The 21,238-nt window shown below is 42.1% G+C and overlaps 1 protein-coding gene across 2 annotated transcripts in view; it reads right to left on the bottom strand.

The window, feature by feature from the left end:
* Nucleotides 1–21,238, bottom strand: part of LOC140150647 (galectin-3-binding protein B-like) — an 89,800-nt gene that overhangs the window by 31,122 nt on the left and 37,440 nt on the right. For both annotated transcript variants that reach the window (XR_011858828.1, XM_072172714.1), the window contains exon 3: nt 20,830–20,958. Coding sequence is in view for 1 of the 2 variants with exons in the window: in XM_072172714.1 (XP_072028815.1) it covers nt 20,830–20,958 (129 nt within the window). In the remaining variant the exon portion in view is untranslated. The remainder of the gene's footprint in view (nt 1–20,829; nt 20,959–21,238) is intronic.

Below are 21,238 nucleotides of genomic sequence, written 5' to 3'. Positions count from 1 at the left end.
GTGTGTGGGGTGGATGGGTGCGTGCGTGGGTGTTAGTAACAATATAATTCTCAGGTGCTATCTGTGTACAAATTGCTGAGGACTTAAAATATAGAAATTGTAAAAAGTCGCCCAATTGGGTGGAAAATGTGTAAAAATTGAAAGTCCAAGTCACAAGCTTTAATTTAATGCAGGTTGCACTCTCGTAGCACTTAAAATAAAGAACTTGTAAAAACAGGGGAGTTGTCTCTCCATAGATTGCTGTTGTCAGTCTCTCTTATTCACAGTGAGGCTATGCAATGTGATTAGGGGAAAACTATTCCAGAGGGAGTATGTAAATTAAATGGAAAAGCCATTTTAGAGGGAGTATGTAAATTAAACGGAACAGCCTATTTTGGGACCATTTCAGCGGGAGTATGTAAATTAAATAGAACAGCCAATGGGTATGTAATTTAACTGGAACAGCCTTAACGCTTCACGCTGGTATTTCCAATTATTATATTAATAATTATAATACGGATATGTCTGTTTAGTCCTACGTGTACAAATTCTGAGCCCGGAAGCTGCTTTATTTGATGAGAAACGGCCGGCCCTTTGGTTTGACATTTGGGGCCATGGGGCCCATAATATTTGACTTATGAGGCCCATGGACATATGTTGAAGTTTAATTCTCTAGTGCTATCAGTAGACTCAAGCTGGGCACTGTAGCTGCTTTATTTACTGAGTAACGGCCGGCCCTATGTTTTAGCGTTTGGGGCCCTGGGGCCCACATAATGTAATATATGGGGCTCATATGTACATATAACAATGTGATTTTCAGGTGCAATCTGTGTACTAACTCTGAGCCCTAAAGCTGCTTTATTTACAGAGTAACGGCCGGCCCTATGTTTTAGCGTTTGGGGCCCTGGGGCCCATATAATGTAATATATGGGGCTCACATGTACATATAGCAATGTGATTTTCAGGTTTGTGTTTTTACATTTGGGCCCCTGGGGCCCGTGACCTTTGACCTCTGGGGCCGAGATGGGCAAAATGCACATCTGCGGGGTAGGGCCCATAAGTGTACCACATATGGGCCCTGTGGCCCTAGTAGTTTTAGCGCTAGCCTTGTCAGAATGATGTGTTTGATGGAGGAGAACGAGGAGGAGGAGAAGAAGAACTAGAAGGCTATATATTTGTACACAAATACGGCTATACCCGCATGTTATCGGTGTACCTAAACTTACAGTCCTTATTTGCTGAGGACTTAAATAAAGAAATTGTAAAAAGTCGCCCAATTAGCAGAAAATGTGTAAAAAGTGAAAGTCCAAGTCACAAGCTTTAATTGAATGTAGGTTGCACTGTCGTAGCATTTAAATAAAGAAATTGTAAAAAGTCCCCTCCCAGGGGAGTCGTCTCTCTTACTCTCCATAGGTTGCTTTTGTCAGTATCTCTTACTCACAGTGAGGCTATGCAATATGATTAGGGGGGAACTATTCCAGAGGGAGTATGTAAATTAAATGGAACAGCCATTTCAGAGGGAGTATGTAAATTATACGGAACAGCCTTTTTGGGGCCATTTCAGAGGGAGTATGTAAATTAAATGGAACAGCCAATGGGTATGTAATTTAACTGGAACAGCCTTAACGCTTCACGCTGGTGGGGGCACACCACTAAATCAATGCGCCATTTGTGTAACCCTAATGAGTTCCGGTAAAAAACAGAAACTTTTTGAGGTAGTTTGGGCTGGTCTTTAGACTTATTAATCAGAAAGAGTGGCGAATTATAGCTTAAATTAAAGTGTAAAGCCTATACATAAATTTGAAACAGCAAAAAAAGTCGCATTTTTATAATTATTGAGAAAATAGGTCCGCGAATTAAAAAATGGCAGAATCGGGTTTGCAGTCTTGAGAGCATGTCAGAAACAGTGAGGGCGTTGTTCGCGGCCTCCTAGCGGGAAAACGAGATGGAAGAACCCCCATCCATTGAAACATATGTTAAACTTTCATCGATTTGCAATCGACTGGTCATCATAAAATATTTTAAAACGATCCCAAAAGGCCTCAAAATGAAAAAAAAAAACCGGTGTTTTTACACGCGTTTCAATGGGAAGATTATTTAGTGGTGTGCGCCCTTCGAAGGGCCTAGGCGTAAAATCGTGCTCCTGAGAGATTTAGCCAAAATTTAAGTTTTCTGTCGATTAAGTTGCGTTTTTTAAAAATTTTAATAGATAGTTTTTATGTTAGTGAATATATTTAATGCGTTTTAGATGCAAGTCGCGCTAAGTTTATTCTCTCAGAGGCCTTCAAAGTTAAAGAAACTGTAAAAAATTGTGAGAAAACTAAGATTTCTCAGATTTGAAGCAAAATTGTCTTAAGGTGACAAATCGGCACAAGTCTTTAAACCTCTCAAAATCTTAATTATTTTATAGGGGGGGGGGGGTGATTGTTGTAAAATCATTAATATATAGACCTTTGCCATTATGAAACCTAATTTCTTTTCATTTTAAAGCGGTTTTTAGCAGATAAACGGTCAAAAACTATATGTTGAGAATTGGTATTTAATGCAAATCTAGGTAAATAAGCACAAATGGTCAAAATGTTGAAAATGTGCACATTTTTGGAATGCACCATGCATCTTTGATAGGACATTTCTCTTGATGTGGATGTCACAGAGCACTCAAACCTTGAGTGTTTTACTCAAAACATGTTATATTTCAAGAAAAATATAACAAAATTCGATTTTATGAACATCATTTTTCCTTGAAGGGGGCACACCACTAAATCAATGCGCCATTTGTGTAACCCTAATGAGTTCCGGTAAAAAACAGAAACTTTTTGAGGTATTTTGGGCTGGTCTTTAGACTTATTAATCAGAAAGAGTGGCGAATTATAGCTTAAATTAAAGTGTAAAGCCTATACATAAATTTGAGTCGCCAAAAAAGTCGCATTTTTATAATTATAGCGGGAAAACGAGATGGAAGAACCCCCATACATTGAAACATATGTTAAACTTTCATCGATTTGCAATCGACTGGTCATCATAAAATATTTTAAAACGAGCCCAAAAGGCCTCAAAATGAGCAAAGAAAACCGGTGTTTTTACACGCGTTTCAATGGGAAGATTATTTAGTGGTGTGCGCCCTGGTATTTCCAATTATGATATAATACGATCTGTCTGTTTAGTCCTACGTGTGTGGGGTGTGGGGGGTGTGGGTGTTAGTAACAATATGATTCTCAGGTGCTATCTGTGTACAAATTCTGAGCCCGGGAGCTGCCTTATTTGATGAGAAACGGCCCGCCATTTGTTTTAACATTTGGGGCCCTGGGGGCCATAATATTTGACTTATGAGGCCCATGTATATAATTATGTTGAAGTATAATTCTCTAGAGCTATCAGTAGACTCAAGCTGGCCACTGTAGCTACTTTATTTACTGAGTAACGGCCGGCCCTATGTTTTAGCGTTTGGGGCCCTGGGGCTAATATTATGTGATATATGGGGCTCATATGTACATATAACAATGTAATTTTCAGGTGCAATCTGTGTAAAAACTCTGAGCCATAAAGCTGCTTTATATGATGAGAAACGGCCGGACCTTTGTTTTAACATTTGGGGCCCTGGGGCCCAATATATATGACTTATGGGGCTCATGTACATATGTTAAATTATGATTCTCAAGTGCTATCAGTAGACTCAAGCTGGGCATTGTAGCTGCTTTATTTACTGAGTAACGGCCGGCCCTATGTTTTAGCGTTTGGGGCCCTGGGGCCCATATTATGTGACATATGGGGGTTATATATACATGACAATATAATACTAAAAGACCTATCTGTGTACCAAATCTGAACCATGTAGCTACTTTATTTGCTGAGAAACGGCCGGCCCTTTGTTTTAACATGAGGGCCCCTGGGGCCCCCAGCCTGGTACATCTGGGGCCAAAATGGGCAAAAGGCACATCTACAACTTAGGGCCCATACATATGCCACATATGAGCCCTAGTGATCTTGTACTTTTAGAGCTAGGCTTGTCAATCTGTTGCACCATATTTTAACATTTGGGCCCCTGGGGCCCATAATATATAACATATGGGGCTCTTGTATATTTGTCAATATAGAGTACCCCTAGGGCTATCAGTGTACCAACTCATGGCCCTGAGGCTGCTTCATTTGATGAGAAATGGCGTGCTTTGTATTTTCACATTTGGGCCCCTGGGGTCCGTGACCTTTGACCTCTGGGGCCAAGATGGGCAAAAGGCACTTCTACGGGGTAGGGTCCATAAGTGTACCACATATGGGCCCTGGGGCCCTTGTAGTTTTAGCGCTAGCCTTGACAGAATGATGTGTTTGATGGAAAAGGAGAAGGAGGAGGAGGAGGAGGAGGAGGAGAAGAAGAAACCACAGGATGGCAATATACCCGTCCATGCTTCGCATGCGGGTATAAGAAGACTGGAAGGCTATATATTTGTACACAAATACGGCTATACCCGCATGTTATCGGTATACCCAAACTTACAGTCCTTATTTGCTGAGGACTTAAAATAAAGAAATTGTAAGTCGCGCAATTGGGCAGAAAATGTGTAAACAGTGAAAGTCCAAGTCACAAGGTTTAATTGAATGTAGGTTGCACTGTCGTAGCACTTAAAATAAAGAAATTGTAAAAAATCCTCCCAGGGGAGGCATCTCTTACTCTCCATAGGTTGCTGTTGTCAGTCTCTCTTATTCACAGTGAGGCTATGCAATATGATTAGGGGAAAACTATTCCAGAGGGAGTATGTAAATTAAATGGAACAGCCATTCCAGAGGGAGTATGTAAATTAAACGGAACAGCCTATTTTGGGCCATTTCAGAGGGAGTATGTAAATTAAATGGAACAGCCAGTGGATATGTAATTTAACTGGAACAGCCTTAACGCTTCACGCTGATATTTCCAATATTATTATTATATTATAATACGGATCTATCTGTTTAGTCCTATGTGTGTGGGGTGGGGGTGTGATTGTTAGTAACAATATATATAATTCTCATGTGCTATCTGTGTACAAATTCTGAGCCCGGAAGCTGCTTTATTTGATGAGAAACGGCCGGCCCTTTATTTTAACATTTGGGGCCCTGTGGCCCATTATATTTGAGGTATGAGGTCCATGTACATATGTTGAAGTATAATTCTCTAGTGATATCAATCGACTCAAGCTGGGCACTGTAGCTGCTTTATTTACCGAGTAATGGCCGGCCCTATGTTTTAGGGTTTGGGGCCCTGAGGCCCATATTGTGTGACACATGGGGCTCATATACACATATAACAATATAAAGCTGAAGACCGTTTAGTGTATCAAATCTGAACTCTGTAGCTGCTTTATTTACTGAGTAACGGCCGGCCCTATGATTTAGCGTTTGGGGCCCTGGGGCCCATATAATGTGATATATGGGGCTCACATGTACATATAACAATATAATTTTCAGGTGCAATCTATGTACAAACTCTGAGCCCTAAAGCTGCTTTATTTGATGAGAAACGGCCGGCCCTTTGTTTTAACATTTGGGGCCCTGGGGCCCATAATATTTGACTTATGAGACTCATGTACATATGTTGAAGTATGATTCTCTAGTTCTATCAGTAGACTCAAGCTGGGCATTGTAGCTGCTTTATTTACAGAGTAACGGCTGGCCCTATGTTTTAGCGTTTGGGGCCCTGGGGCCCAAATTATGTGACACATGGGGCTCATATATACATATAGTAGTATAATGCTTAAGACCTATCAGTGTACCAAATGTGAACCCTGTAACTATTTTATTTGCTGAGAAATGGCCGGCCCTTTGTTTTAACATTTGGGCCTCTGGGGCCCCTAGCCGTTAACATCTGGGCCCAAAATGGGCAAAAGGCACATTGAAAACTTAGCATATGAGGCATATGAGCCCTAGTGCCCTTATAGTTTTAGAGCTAGCCTTGTCAGTCTGTTGCCCCTTATTTTAACATTTGGGGCCCTGGGGCCCATAATATATGACATATGGGGCTCATGTAAACTTGTATATATAGAGTACCCCTGGGGCTATCAGTGTACCAACCCAGGGCTCTGAGGCTGTTTCATCTGATGAGAAACGGCATGGTTTGTGTTTTACATTTGGGCCCCTGGGGCCCGTGACCTTGACCTCTGGGGCCGAGATGGGCAAAAGGCACATCTGCGGGGTAGGGCCCATAAGTGTACTACATATGGGCTCTGGGGCCCTTGTAGTTTTAGCGCTAGCCTTGACAGAATGATGTGTTTGATAGGAGGAGAAGGAGATGGAGAAGGAGAAGGAGAAGGAGGAGATGGAGAAGAAACCATAGGATGGCAATATACCTGTCCATGTTTCGCATGCGGGTATAACCACAGAATGGGAAGATACCCTGCATGCGCTGCATGCGGGTATAATGAAACCACAGGATGGCAAGATACCCGTCCATAGGAGAAGGAGAAGGAGAAGGAGAAGAAGACTAGAAGGCTATATATTTGTACACAAATACGGCTATACCCGCATGTTATCGGTGTACCCAAACTTACAGTCCTTATTTGCTGAGGACTTAAAATAAAGAAATTGTAAAAAGTCGCCCAATTGGGCAGAAAATGTGTAAAAAGTGAAAGTCCAAGTCACAAGCTTTAATTGAATGTAGGTTGCACTGTCATAGCACTTGAAATAAAGAAATTGTAATAAACAGTCCCCTCCCAGGGGAGTCGTCTCTCTTACTCTCCATAGGTTGCTGTTGTCAGTCTCTCTTACAGTGAGGCTATGCAATATGATTAGGGGAAACTATTCCAGAGGGAGTATGTAAATTAAATGGAACAGCCATTTCAGAGGGAGTATGTAAATTAAACGGAACAGCCTTTTTTGGGCCATTTCAGAGGGAGTATGTGAATGTATGTATATGAAATATGGGGCTCATGTACATATGTTAAAGTATGATTCTCAAGTGCTATCAGTAGACTCAAGCTGGGCATTGTTGCTGCTTTATTTACTGAGTAACGGCCGGCCTTATGTTTTAGCGTTTGGGGTCCTGGGGCCCATATTATGTGACATATGGGGGTTATATATACATATGACAATATAATACTAAAAGACCTATCTGTGTATAAAGAAATAGTAAAAAGTGACCTCCCAGGGGAGTCGTCTCTCTTACTCTCCATAGGTTGCTGTTGTCAGTCTCTCTTACTCACAGCGAGGCTATACAATATGATTAGGGAAACTATTCCAGAGGGAGTATGTAAATTAAACGGAACAGCCAATTCAGAGGGAGTATGTAAATTAAACGGAACAGCCTTTTGGGGCCATTTCAGAGGGAGTATGTAAATTAAATGGAACAGCCAATGGGTATGTAATTTAACTGAACAGCCTTAACGCTTCACGCTGGTATTTCCAATTATGATATAATACGGTATGTCTGTTTAGTCCTACGTGTGTGGGGTGGATGGGTGCGTGCGTGGGTGTTAGTAACAATATAATTCTCAGGTGCTATCTGTGTACAAATTGCTGAGGACTTAAAATATAGAAATTGTAAAAAGTCGTAAAAAAGTGTAAAAATTGAAAGTCCAAGTCACAAGCTTTAATTTAATGCAGGTTGCACTCTCGTAGCACTTAAAATAAAGAACTTGTAAAAAGTCCCCTGCCAGGGGAGTTGTCTCTCCATAGATGGCTGTTGTCAGTCTCTCTTATGATTAGGGGAAACTATTCCAGAGGGAGTATGTAAATTAAACGGAACAGCCATTTCAGAGGGAGTATGTAAATTAAACGGAACAGCCTATTTTGGGACCATTTCAGAGGGAGTACGTAAATTAAATAGAACAGCCAATGGGTATGTAATTTAACTGGAACAGCCTTAACGCTTCACGCTGGTATTTCCAATTATTATATTAATAATTATAATACGGATATGTCTGTTTAGTCCTACATGTGTAGGGTGGGGGGGGGTATGTGGGTGTTAATAACAATATAATTCTCAGGTGCTACTGTGTACAAATTCTGAGCCCGGAAGCTGCTTTATTTGATGAGAAATGGCCGGCCCTTTGTTTTAACATTTGGGGCCATGGGGCCCATAATATTTGACTTATGAGGCCCATGGACATATGTTGAAGTTTAATTCTCTAGTGCTATCAGTAGACTCAAGCTGGGCACTGTAGCTGCTTTATTTACTGAGTAACAGCCGGCCCTATGTTTTAGCGTTTTGGGGCCCTGGGGCCCATATAATGTAATATATGGGGCTCACATGTACATATAACAATGTGATTTTCAGGTGCAATCTGTGTACTAACTCTGAGCCCTAAAGCTGCTTTATTTACAGAGTAACGGCCGGCCCTATGTGTTAGCGTTTGGGGCCCAGGGGCCCATATTATGTGACATATGGGGTACATATATACATATGACAATATAATACTGAAAACCTATCTGTGTACCAAATCTGAGCCCTGTAGCTACTTTATTTGCTGAGAAACGGCCGGCCCTTTGTTTTAACATTTGGGCCCCTGGGGTCTCTAGCCTTGTACATCTGGGGCCAAAATGGGCAAAAGGCACATCTACAATTTAGGGCTTATACATGTGCAACATATGAGCCCTAGTGCCCTTGTAGCTTTAGAGCTAGGCTTATCAATCTGTTGCCCCATATTTTTAACATTTGGGGCCCTGGGGCCCATAATATATAACATATGGGGCTCATGTATACTTGTATTTATAGAGTACCTTTGGGACTATCAGTGTACCTACTTATGGCCCTGAGGCTGCTTCATTTGATGAGAAACGGCGTGATTTGTATTTTCACATTTGGGCCCATGGGGCCCGTGACCTTTGACCTCTGGGGCCAAGATGGGCAAAAGGCACTTCTACGGGGTAAGGCCCGTAAGTGTACCACATATGGGCCCTAGGGCCTTTGTAGTTTTAGCGCTAGCCTTGACAGAATGATGTGTTTGATGGAGAAGGAGAAGGAGAAGGAGAAGGAGGAGAAGAAGAAGAAGGAGAACTAGAAGGCTATATATTTGTACACAAATACGGCTATACCCGCATGTTATCGGTGTAGCCAAACTTACAGTCCTTATTTGCTGAGGACTTAAAATAAAGAAATTGTAAATAGTCGTCCAATTGGGCAGAAAATGTGTAAAAGTGAAAGTCAAGTCACAAGCTTTAATTGAATGTAGGTTGCACTGTCGTAGCACTTAAAATAAAGAAATTGTAAAAAGTCCCCCCCCCCAGGGGAGTTGTCTCTCTTATTCTCCATAGGTTGCTGTTGTTAGTCTCTCTTACTCACAGTGAGGCTATGCAATATGATTAGGGGAAACTATTCCAGAGGGAGTATGTAAATTAAATGGAACAGCCATTTCAGAGGGAGTATGTAAATTAAACGGAACAGCCTTTTGGGGGGACATTTCAGAGGGATTGTGTAAATTAAATGGAACAGCCAATGGGTATGTAATTTAACTGGAACAGCCTTAACGCTTCACGCTGGTATTTCCAATTATGATATAATACGATCTGTCTGTTAAATCCTACGTGTGTGGGGTGGATGGGTGTGTGGGTGTTAGTAACAATATAATTCTCAGGTGCTATCTGTGTACAAATTCTGAGTCCGGAAGCTGCTTTCTTTGATGAGAAACGGCCCGCCCTTTGTTTTAACATTTGGGGCCCTGGGGCCCATAATATTTGACTTATGAGGCCCATGTACATAATTACGTTGAAGTATAATTCTCAAGTGCTATCAGTAGACTTAAGCTGGGCAGTGTAGCTGCTTTATTTACTGAGTAACGACCGGCCCTATTTTTTAGCGTTTGGGGCCCTGGGCCCATATTATGTGACATATGGGGCTCATATGTACATATAACTATATAATTCTCAGGTGCAATCTGTGTACAAACTCTGAGCCCTGAAGCTGCTTTATTTGATGAGAAACGGCTGGCCCTTTGTTTTAACATTTGGGGCCCTGGGGCCCATAACATTTGACTTATAGGGCTCATGTACATATGTTGAAGTATAATTCTTAAGTACTATCAGAAAACTCAAGCTGGGCACTGTAGCTGCTTTATTTACTGAGTAACGGCCGGCCCTATGTTTTAGGTTTTGGGGCCCTGGGGCCCATATTATGTGACATATGGGGGTTTTATATACATATGACAATATAATACTAAAGACCTATCTGTGTACCAAATCTGAACCCTGTAGCTACTTTATTTGCTGAGAAACGGCTGGCCCTTTGTTTTAACATTTAGGCCCCTGGGGCCCCTAGCCTTGTACATATGGGGCCAAAATGGGCAAAAGGCACATCTACAACTCAGGGCCCATACATATGCCACATATGAGCCCTAGTCATCTTATACTTATAGAGCTAGACTTGTCAATCTGTTGCACCATATTTTAACATTTGGGCCCCTGGGGCCAATAATATATAACATATGGGGCTCTTGTATATTTGTAAATATAGAGTACCCCTAGGGCTATCAGTGTACCAACTCAGGGCCCTGAGGCTGCTTCATTTGATGAGAAACGGCGTGCTTTGAATTTTCACATTTGGGCCCCTGGGGCCCGTGACCTTTGACCTCTGGGGCCAAGATGGGCAAAAGGCACTTCTACGGGGTAGGGCCCATAAGTGTACCACATATGGGACCTGGGGCCCTTGTAGTATTAGCGCTAGCCTTGACAGAATGATGTGTTTGATGGGAGGAAAAGGAGGAGGAGGAGGAGGAGAAGAAACCACAGGATGGGAAGATACCCTGCATGCTATTGCATGCGGGTATAAGAAACCACAGGATGGGAAGATACCCTGCATGCTATTGCATGCGGGTATAACTAGAAGGCTATATATTTGTACACAAATACGGCTATACCCGCATGTTATCGGTGTACCCAAACTTACACTCCTTATTTGCTCCACTCTCGTGCAAATAAAGAACTTGTAAAAAGTCCCCTCCCAGGGGAGTTGTCTCTTCATAGATTGCCGTTGTCAGTCTCTCTTATTCACAGTGATGCTATACAATATGATTAGGGGAAAACTNTTCCAGAGGGAGTANATTAAATGGAACAGCCATTTCAGAGGGAGTATGTAAATTAAACGGAACAGCCTATTTTGGGACCATTTCAGAGGGAGTATGTAAATTAAATGAAACAGCCAATGGGTATGTAATTTAACTGGAACAGCCTTAAGGCTTCACGCTGGTATTTCCAATTATTATATTAATAATTATAATACGGATATGTCTGTTTAGTCCTACGTGTGTGGGGAGGGGGGTATTGGGGTGTTAGTAACAATATAATTCTCAGGTGCTACTGTGTACAAATTCTGAGCCCGGAAGCTGCTTTATTTGATGAGAAACGGCCGGCCCTTTGTTTTAACATATGGGGCCCTGGGGCCCATAATATTTGACTTATGAGGTCCATGGAGATATGTTGAAGTTTAATTCTCTAGTGCTATCAGTAGACTCAAGCTGGGCACTGTAGCTGCTTTATTTACTGAGTAACGGCCGGCCCTATGTTTTAGCGTTTGGGGCCCTGGGGCCCATATAATGTAATATATGGGGCTCACATATACATATAACAATGTGATTTTAAGATGCAATATGTGTACTGACTCTGAGCCCTAAAGCTGCTTTATTTACAGAGTAGCGGCCGGCCCTATGTTTTAGCGTTTGGGGCCCAGGGGCCCATATTATGTGACATGTGGGGTTCATATACACATATGACAATATAATACTAAAGACCTATCTGTGTACCAAATCTGAGCCCTGTAGCTACTTTATTTGCTGAGAAACGGCCGGCCCTTTGTTTTAACCTTTGGGCCCCTAGGGCCTCTAGCCTTGTACATCTGGGGCCAAAATGGGCAAAAGGCACATCTACAATTTAGGGCTTATACATGTGCAACATATGAGCCCTAGTGCCCTTGTAGCTTTAGAGCTAGGCTTGTCAATCTGTTGCCCCTTATTTTTAACATTTGGCCCCCTGGGGCCCATAATATATAACATATGGGGCTCTTGTATACTTGTATTTATAGAGTACCCCTGGGGCTATCAGTGTACCAACTCACGGCCCTGAGGTTGCTCCATCTGATAAGAAACGGCATGGTTTGTGTTTTTACATTTGTACCCCTGGGGCCGTGACCTCTGACCTCTGGGGCCGGGATGGGCAAAAGGCACATCTACGGGGTAGGGCCCATAAGTGTACCACATATGGACCCTGGGGCCCTTGTAGTTTTAGCGCTAGCCTTGACAGAATGATGTGTTTGATAGGAGGAGATGGAGAAGAAGGAGATGGAGAAGAAACTAGAAGGCTATATATTTGTACACAAATACGGCTATACCCGCATGTTATCGGTGTACCCAAACTTACAGTCCTTATTTTGCTGAGGACTTAAAATAAAGAAATTGTAAAAAGTCGCCCAATTGGGCAGAAAATGTAAAAGTGAAAGTCCAAGTCACAAGCTTTAATTGAATGTAGGTTGCACTGTCGTAGCACTTAAAATAAAGAAATTGTAAAAAGTCCCCTCCCAGGGAGTCGTCTCTCTTACTCTCCATAGGTTGCTGTTGTCAGTATCTCTTACTCACAGTGAGGCTATGCCATATGATTAGGGGAAACTATTCCAGAGGGAGTATGTAAATTAAATGGAACAGCCATTTCAGAGGGAGTATGTAAATTATACGGAACAGCCTTTTTGGGGCCATTTCAGAGGGAGTATGTAAATTAAATGGAACAGCCAATGGGTATGTAATTTAACTGGAACAGCCTTAACGCTCCACGCTGGTATTTCCAATTATGATATAATACGATCTGTCTGTTTAGTCCTACGTGTGTGGGGTGGATGGGTGTGTGGGTGTTAGTAACAATACGGTATAATTCTCAGGTGCTATCTGTGTACATATTCTGAGCCCGGAAGCTGCTTTCTTTAATGAGAAATGGCCCGCTCTGTGTTTTAACATTTGGGGCCCTGGGGCCCATAATATTTGACTTATGAGGCCCATGTACATAATTATGTTGAAGTACAATTCTCTAGTGCTATCAGTAGACTCAAGATGGCCACTGTAACTACTTTATTTACTGAGTTTCGGCCGGCCCTATGTTTTAGCGTTTGGGGCCCTGGGGCCAATATTATGAGATATATGGGGCTCATATGTACATATAACAATGTAATTCTCAGGTGCAATCTGTGTACAAACTTTGAGCCATAAAGCTGCTTTATATGATGAGAAACGGACGGCCCTTTGTTTTAATATTTAGGGCCCTGGGGCCCAATATATATGACTTATTGGGTTCATGTGCATATGTTAAAGTATGATTCTCAATTGCTATCAGTAGACTCAAGTTGGGCATTGTAGCTGCTTTATTTACCGAGTAACGGCCGGCCCTATGTTTTAGCGTTTGGGGCCCTTGGGCCCATATTATGTGACATATGGGGGTTATATATACATATGACAATTTAATACTAAAAGACCTATCTGTGTACCAAATCTGAACCCTGTAGCTACTTTATTTGCCGAGAAACGGCCAGCCCTTTGTTTTAACATTTGGGCCCCTGGGGCCCCTAGCCTTGTACATCTGGGGCCAAAATGGGCAAAAGGCACATCTACAACTTAGGGCCCATACATATGCCACTTATGAGCCCTAGTGATCTTGTAGTTTTAGAGCTAGGCTTGTCAATCTGTTGCAGCATATTTTAACATTTGGGCCCTTGGGGCCCACAAAATATAACATGTGGGGCTCTTGTATATTTGTAAATATAGAGTACCCCTAGGGCTATCAGTGTACCAACTCAGGGCCCTGAGGCTGCTTCATTTGATGAGAAACGGCATGCTTTGTATTTTAACATTTGGGCCCTTGGGGCCCGTGACCTTTGACATCTGGGGCCAAGATGGGCAAAAGGCACTTCTACGGGGTAGGGCCCATAAGTGTACCACATATGGGCCCCAGGGCCTTTGTAGTTTTAGCGCTAGCCTTGACAGAATGATGTGTTTGATAGGAAAAGGAGGAGAAGAAACCACAGGATAACAATATACCCGTCCATGCTTCGCATGCGGGTATAACTAGAAGGCTATATATTTGTACACAAATACGGCTATACCCGCATTTTATCGGTGTACCCAAACTTACAGTCCTTATTTTGCTAAGGACGTATAAAAGAAATTGTAAAAAGTCGTCCAATTGGGCAGAAAATGTGTAAAGAGTGAAAGTCCAAGTCTCAAGCTTTAATTGAATGTAGGTTACACTGTCGTAGCACTTTAAAAAAAAGAAATTGTAAAAGGTCCCCTCCCAGGGGAGTCGTCTCTATTACTCTCCATAGACTGCTGTTGTCAGTCTCTCTTATTCACAGTGAGGCTATGCAATATGATTAGGGGGAAACTATTCCAGAGGGAGTATGTAAATTAAATGGAACAGCCATTTCAGAGGGAGTATGTAAATTAAACGGAACAGCCTTTTTGGAGGACATTTCAGAGGGAGTATGTAAATTAAATGGAACAGCCAATGGGTACGTAATTTAACTGGAACAGCCTTAACGCTTCACGCTGGTATTTCCAATTATGATATAATACGATCTGTCTGTTTAGTCCTACGTGTGTGGGGTGGATGGGTGTGTGGGTGTTAGTAACAATATATAATTCTCAGGTGCTATTTGTGTACAAATTCTGAGCCCGGAAGCTGCTTTCTTTGATGAGAAACGCCCTTTGTTTTAACATTTGGGGCCCTGGGGCCCATAATATTTGACTTATGAGGCCCATGTACATAATTATGTTGAAGTATAATTTTCTAGTGCTATCAGTAGACTCAAGCTGGCCACTGTAGCTACTTTATTTACTGAGTAACGGCCGGCCCTATGTTTTAGCGTTTTGGGGCCCTGGGGCCAATATTATGTAATATATGGGGCTCATATGTACATATAACAATGTAATTCTCAGGTGCAATCTGTGTACGAACTCTGAGCCATAAAGCTGCTTTATATGATGAAAAACGGCCGGCCCTTTGTTTTAACATTTGGGGCCCTGGGGCCCAATATATATGACTTATGGGGCTCATGTACATATGTTGAAGTATGATTCTCAAGTGCTATCAGTAGACTCAAGCTGGGCATTGTAGCTGCTTTATTTACTGAGTAACGACCGGCCCTATGTTTTAGCGTTTGGGGCCCTGGGGCCCATATTATGTGACATACGGGGATTATATATACATATGACAATATAATACTAAAGACCTATCTGTGTACCAAATCTGAACCCTGTAGCTACTTTATTTGTTGAGAAACGGCCGGCCCTTTGTTTTAAAAAATTGGGCCCCTGGGGCCCCAGCCTTGTACATCTGGGGCCAAAATGGGCAAAAGGCACATCTACAACTTAGGGCCCATACATATGCCACATATGAGCCCTAGTGATCTTGTACTTTTAGAGCTAGGCTTGTCAATCTGTTGCACCATATTTTAACGTTTGGGCCCCTGGGGCCCATAATATATAACATATGGGGCTCTTGTATATTTGTAAATATAGAGTACCCTAGGGCTATCAGTGTACCAACTCAGGGCCCTGAGGCTGCTTCATTTGATGAGAAATGGCGTGCTTTGTATTTTCACATTTGGGCCCCTGGGGCCCGTGACCTTTGACCTCTGGGGCCAAGATGGGCAAAAGGCACTTCTACGGGGTAAGGCCCATAAGTGTACCACATATGGGCCCCATGGCCTTTGTAGTTTTAGCGCTAGCCTTGACAGAATAATGTGTTTGATGGAGGAGGAAAAGGAGGAGGAGGAGGAGGAGGAGGAGGAGAAGAAACCACAGGATGGGAAGATACCCTGCATGCTATTGCATGCGGGTATAACTAGAAGGCTATATATTTGTACACAAATACGGCTATACCCGCATGTTATCGGTGTACCCAAACTTACAGTCCTTTTTTGCTGAGGACTTAAAATAAAGAAATTGTATAGGTAAAAAGTGAAAGTCACAAGCTTTAATTGAATGTAGGTTGCACTGTCGTAGCACTTTAAATAAAGAAATTGTAAAAGTCCCTCCCAGGGAGTTGTCTCTCTTACTCTCCATAGGTTGCTGTTGTCAGTCTCTCTTACTCAGGTAGTATGTAAATTAAATGGAACAGCCATTTCAGAGGGAGTATGTAAATTAAACGGAACAGCCTTTTTGGGGCCATTTCAGAGGGAGTATGTAAATTAAATGGAACAGCCAATGGGTATGTAATTTAATTGAACAGCCTTAACGCTTCACGCTGGTATTTCCAATTATGATATAATACGGTCTGTCTGTTTAGTCCTACGTGTGTGGGGTGGGGGTGCGTGCGTGGGTGTTAGTAACAAGATAATTCTCAGGTGCTATCTGTGTACAAATTGCTGAGGACTTAAAATATAGAAATTGTAAAAAGTCGCCCAATTGGGTGGAAAATGTGTAAAATTGAAAGTCCAAGTCACAAGCTTTAATTTAATGCAGGTTGCACTCTCGTAGCACTTTAAATAAAGAACTTGTAAAATGTCCCCTGCCAGGGGAGTTGTCTCTCCATAGATTGCTGTTGTCAGTCCCTCTTATTCACAGTGAGGCTATGCAATGTGATTAGGGGAAAACTGTTCCAGAGGGAGTATGTAAATTAAATGGAACAGCCATTTTAGAGGGAGTATGTAAATTAAACGGAACAGCCTATTTTGGGACCATTTCAGAGGGAGTATGTAAATTAAATAGAACAGCGAATGGGTATGTAATTTAGCTGGAACAGCCTTAATGCTTCATGCTGGTATTTCCAATTATTATATTAATAATTATAATACGGATATGTCTGTTTAGTCCTACGTGTGTAAGGTGGGGAGTGGGGGGGGGGTATGTGGGTGTTAATAACAATATAATTCTCAGGTGCTACTGTGTACACATTCTGAGCCTGGAAGCTGCTTTATTTGATGAGAAACGGCCGGCCCTTTGTTTTAACATTTGGGGACATGGGGCCCATAATATTTGACTTATGAGGCCCATGGACATATGTTGAAGTTTAATTCTCTAGTGCTATCAGTAGACTCAAGCTGGGCACTGTAGCTGCTTTATTTACTGGGTAACGGCCGGCCCTATGTTTTAGCGTTTGGGGCCCTGGGGCCCATATACTGTAATATATGGGGCTCACATGTACATATAACAATGTGATTTTCAGGTGCAATATGTGTACTAACTCTGAGCCCTAAAGCTGCTTTATTTACAGAGTAACGACCGGCCCTATGTTTTAGCGTTTGGGGCACATGGGCCCATATTATGTGACATATGGGGTACATATGTACATATGACAATATAATACTGAAAACCTATCTGTGTACCAAATCTGCGCCCTGTAGCTACTTTATTTGCTGAGAAACGGCCGGCCCTTTGTTTTAACATTTGGGCCCCTGGGGCCTCTAGCCTTGTACATCTGGGGCCAAAATGGGCAAAAGGCACATCTACAATTTAGGGCTTATACATGTGCAACATATGAGCCCTAGTGCCCTTTGTAGCTTTAGAGTTAGGCTTGTCAATCTGTTGCCCCATATTCTTAACATTTGGGGCCCTGGGGCCCATACTATATAACATATGGGGCTCATGTATACTTGTATTTATAGAGTACCCTTGGGACTATCAGTGAACCAACTTATGGCCCTGAGGCTACTTCATCTGAAGAGAATCGGCATGGTTTGTGTTTTTACATTTGGGCCCCTGGGGCCCGTGACCTTTGACCTCTGGGGCCGAGATGGGCAAAAGGCACATCTACGGGGTAGGGCCCATAAGTGTACCACATATGGGCCCTGGGCCCCTTGTAGTTTTAGCGCTAGCCGTGACAGAATGATGTGTTTGATAGGAGAAGAAGGAGGAGGAGGAGGAGGAGGAGGAGGAGAAGAAACCACAGGATGGGAAGATACCCTGCATGCGCTGCATGCGGGTATAAGGAGAAGGAGATGAAACCACAGAATGGCAATATACCCGTCCATGCTTCGCATGCGGGTATAACTAGAAGGCTATATATTTGTACACAAATACGGCTATACCCGCATGTTATCGGTGTACCCAAACTTACAGTCCTTATTTGCTGAGGACTTAAAATAAAGAAATTGTAAAAAGTCGCCCAATTGGGCGGAAAATGTGTAAAAAGTGAAAGTCCAAGTCCCAAGCTTTAATTGAATGTAGGTTGCACTGTCGTAGCACTTTAAATTAAGAAATTGTAAAAAGTCCCCTCGCAGGGGAGTCGTCTCTCTTACTCTCCATAGGTTGCTGTTGTCAGTCTCTCTTACTCACAGTGAGGCTATGCAATATGATTAGGGGAAACTATTCCAGAGGGAGTATGTAAATTAAATGGAACAGCCATTTCAGAGGGAGTATATAAATTAAACGGAACAGCCTTTTTGGGGCCATTTCAGAGGGAGTATGTAAATTAAATGGAACAGCCAATGGGTAATAGTCTCTCTTATTCACAGTGAGGCTATGCAATAAAAACTATTCCAGAGGGAGTATGTAAATTAAATGGAACAGCCATTTCAGAGGGAATATGTAAATTAAACGGAACAGCCTATTTGGGCCATTTCAGAGGGAGTATGTAAATTGAATGGAACAGCCAATGGGTATGTAATTTAACTGGAACAGCCTTAACGCTTCACGCTGGTATTTCCAATTATGATATAATACGATATGTCTGTTTAGTCCTACGTGTGTGGGGTGGATGTGTGGGTGTTAGTAACAATATAATTCTCAGGTGCTATCTATGTACAAATTCTGAGCCCAGAAGCTGCTTTCTTTGATGAGAAATGGCCCGCCCTTTGTTTTAACATTTGGAGCCCTGGGGCCCAATACATATGACTTATGTGGCTCATGTACATATGTTGGAGTATGATTCTCAAATGTTATCAGTAGACTCAAGCTGGGCATTGTAGCTGCTTTATTTACTGAGTAACGGCCGGCCCTATGTTTTAGCGTTTGGGGCCCTGGGGCCCATATTATGTCACATATGGGGGTTTTATATACATATGACAATATAATAGTAAAGACATATCTGTGTACCAAATCTGAACCCTGTAGTTACTTTATTTGCTGAGAAACGGCCGGCCCTTTGTTTTAACATTTGGGCCCCTGGGGCCCCCAGCCTTGTACATCTGTGGCCAAAATTGGCAAAAGGCACATCTACAACTTAGGGCCCATACATATGCCACATATGAGCCCTCTAGTGATCTTGTACTTTTAGAGCTAGGCTTGTCAATCTGTTGCACCATATTTTAACATTTGGGGCCCTGGGGCCCATAATATATAACATATGGGGCTCTTGTATATTTGTAAATATAGAGCACCCCTAGGGCTATCAGTGAACCAACTCAGGGCCCTGAGGCTGCTTCATGTGATGAGAAATGGCGTGCTTTATATTTTCACATTTGGGCCCCTGGGGCCCGTGACCTTTGACCTCTGGGGCCGAGATGGGCAAAGGCACTTCTGACGGGGTAGGGCCCATAAGTGTACCCACATATGGGCCCTGGGGCCCTTGTAGTTTTAGCGCTAGCCTTGACAGAATGATGTGTTTGATAGGAGGAGAAGGAGGAGGAGAAGGAGATGAAACCACAGGATGGCAATATACCCGTCCATGCTTCGCATGCGGGTATAAGGAGGAGATGGAGAAGAAACCATAGGATGGCAATATACCCGTCCATGTTTCGCATGCGGGTATAACCACAGAATGGGAAGATACCCTGCATGCGCTGCATGCGGGTATAATGAAACCACAGGATGGCAAGATACCCGTCCATGCTTCGCATGCGGGTATAATGAAACCCAAGGATAAGAAGATACCCTGCATGCTCTGCATACGGGTATAAGAAACCACAGGATGGCAAGATACCCTGCATGCGCTGCATGCGGGTATAATGAAACCACAGGATGGCAAGATACCCGTCCATGCTTCGCATGCGGGTATAATGAAACACAAGGATTAGATGATATCCTGCATGCTCTGCATACGGGTATAAGAAACCACAGGATGGCAATATACTAGTACCCGTCCATGCTTCCCATGCGGGTATAATGAGATACACAAACTATAGGAACGGGTGGGCGAATATTAAAACAGGCGCTTATTGATAAAAAACTTGCTAAGAATTGCATTGATGCGCGTATTATGTAATTGCTATTTCTTTGCAACCATTCAACCGAATCAATTAAAAATCTGCGTATTATGATTCACAATAAAATGAACTACGCGCTGCTTTTTATATTTTTTTGATTCCGATGCCTATTTCTCGACAAATTCATTCATTCGGTATTTTTTCTTGGGCACTCCATATTTAAATATAACTGTTATAATAATTCTTTAATAGAGAGATTGCGATGTTCCAAACGCAATACGGTGTTAAATATTGCTAGTCTCGGTTCCAAACTGGATTGTGCTCATTCGTCAAGAAGGAGAACAAGTCGGCTGGAATAAAGACTATAATATCTGATCTAATCTAATATAGGTCGATAGAGGGTATAGTGATTGAAAAGTTAGTTGATTTTCAACACATCGCTGTACCTTTATTATAATGATTTGTTACAAACAAAAAGGATCATAAAAGTAATTAGACTTTCCTTCGTATGTTCATTTGTGCATTTTCAACGATGTATCTACGTTTATTTCGCACGTGGAAAATCTTCAAAACTGGCTAAATACGTGACCTCGCTTCGATACAGGAGAGTGGCTTTGAATAGATCAATGTACGTTCGATACCTACGTTTGGAAATCGCAATCTCTCTTTATCTCAACCTTGTAGACGTATGGTTTCAAATAATAAAACAATTCTACATCTAATGAAATAAAGAATTGTGTTTTTTAAAAAGTTCCTTTTTAGCAGAGCTCATGTTTCCAAAGTGCAACAAAATTTGATGTAATATTCAGTGATATTTGCAATATATTACTCACCTCCCTCAGACAGGACCTGTTCACACGTTGTTCCATGGTAGCCTGCATCACATGTACAGATAAAATCATGTGTTCGAGTAGCACAAACGCCTCCATTTTGACATGGGTTGGGGTCGCAATAGTTGATTTCTGAAAATCAATTATAATTGATAAACGTACTATACATTACTTCAATTTATTGTGCATTTGTTTCACATAATCACACGTGTCTCCAGTGTAGCTATATATCTCATACTGCAGTTACTGTCCGTTTTCCTATACACAATACACAGTGCTCTCACCATTGACGCGCGACCTTTACAAATAGTGTATGTTAGAAGTATATTGAATTTGCTTAGTTAACATCACTGTGTGAAAAATAACCGGCCAATATTTAAACTATTCTCCAAACTTCTAGCAAATATATTTC

The sequence above is a fragment of the Amphiura filiformis genome, chromosome 4, assembly GCF_039555335.1.
Source record: "Amphiura filiformis chromosome 4, Afil_fr2py, whole genome shotgun sequence".
NCBI classification, from domain to species: domain Eukaryota; kingdom Metazoa; phylum Echinodermata; class Ophiuroidea; order Amphilepidida; family Amphiuridae; genus Amphiura; species Amphiura filiformis.
Note: the sequence above shows the minus strand (reverse complement) of the source record. Positions and strands in the feature narration are given on the sequence as shown.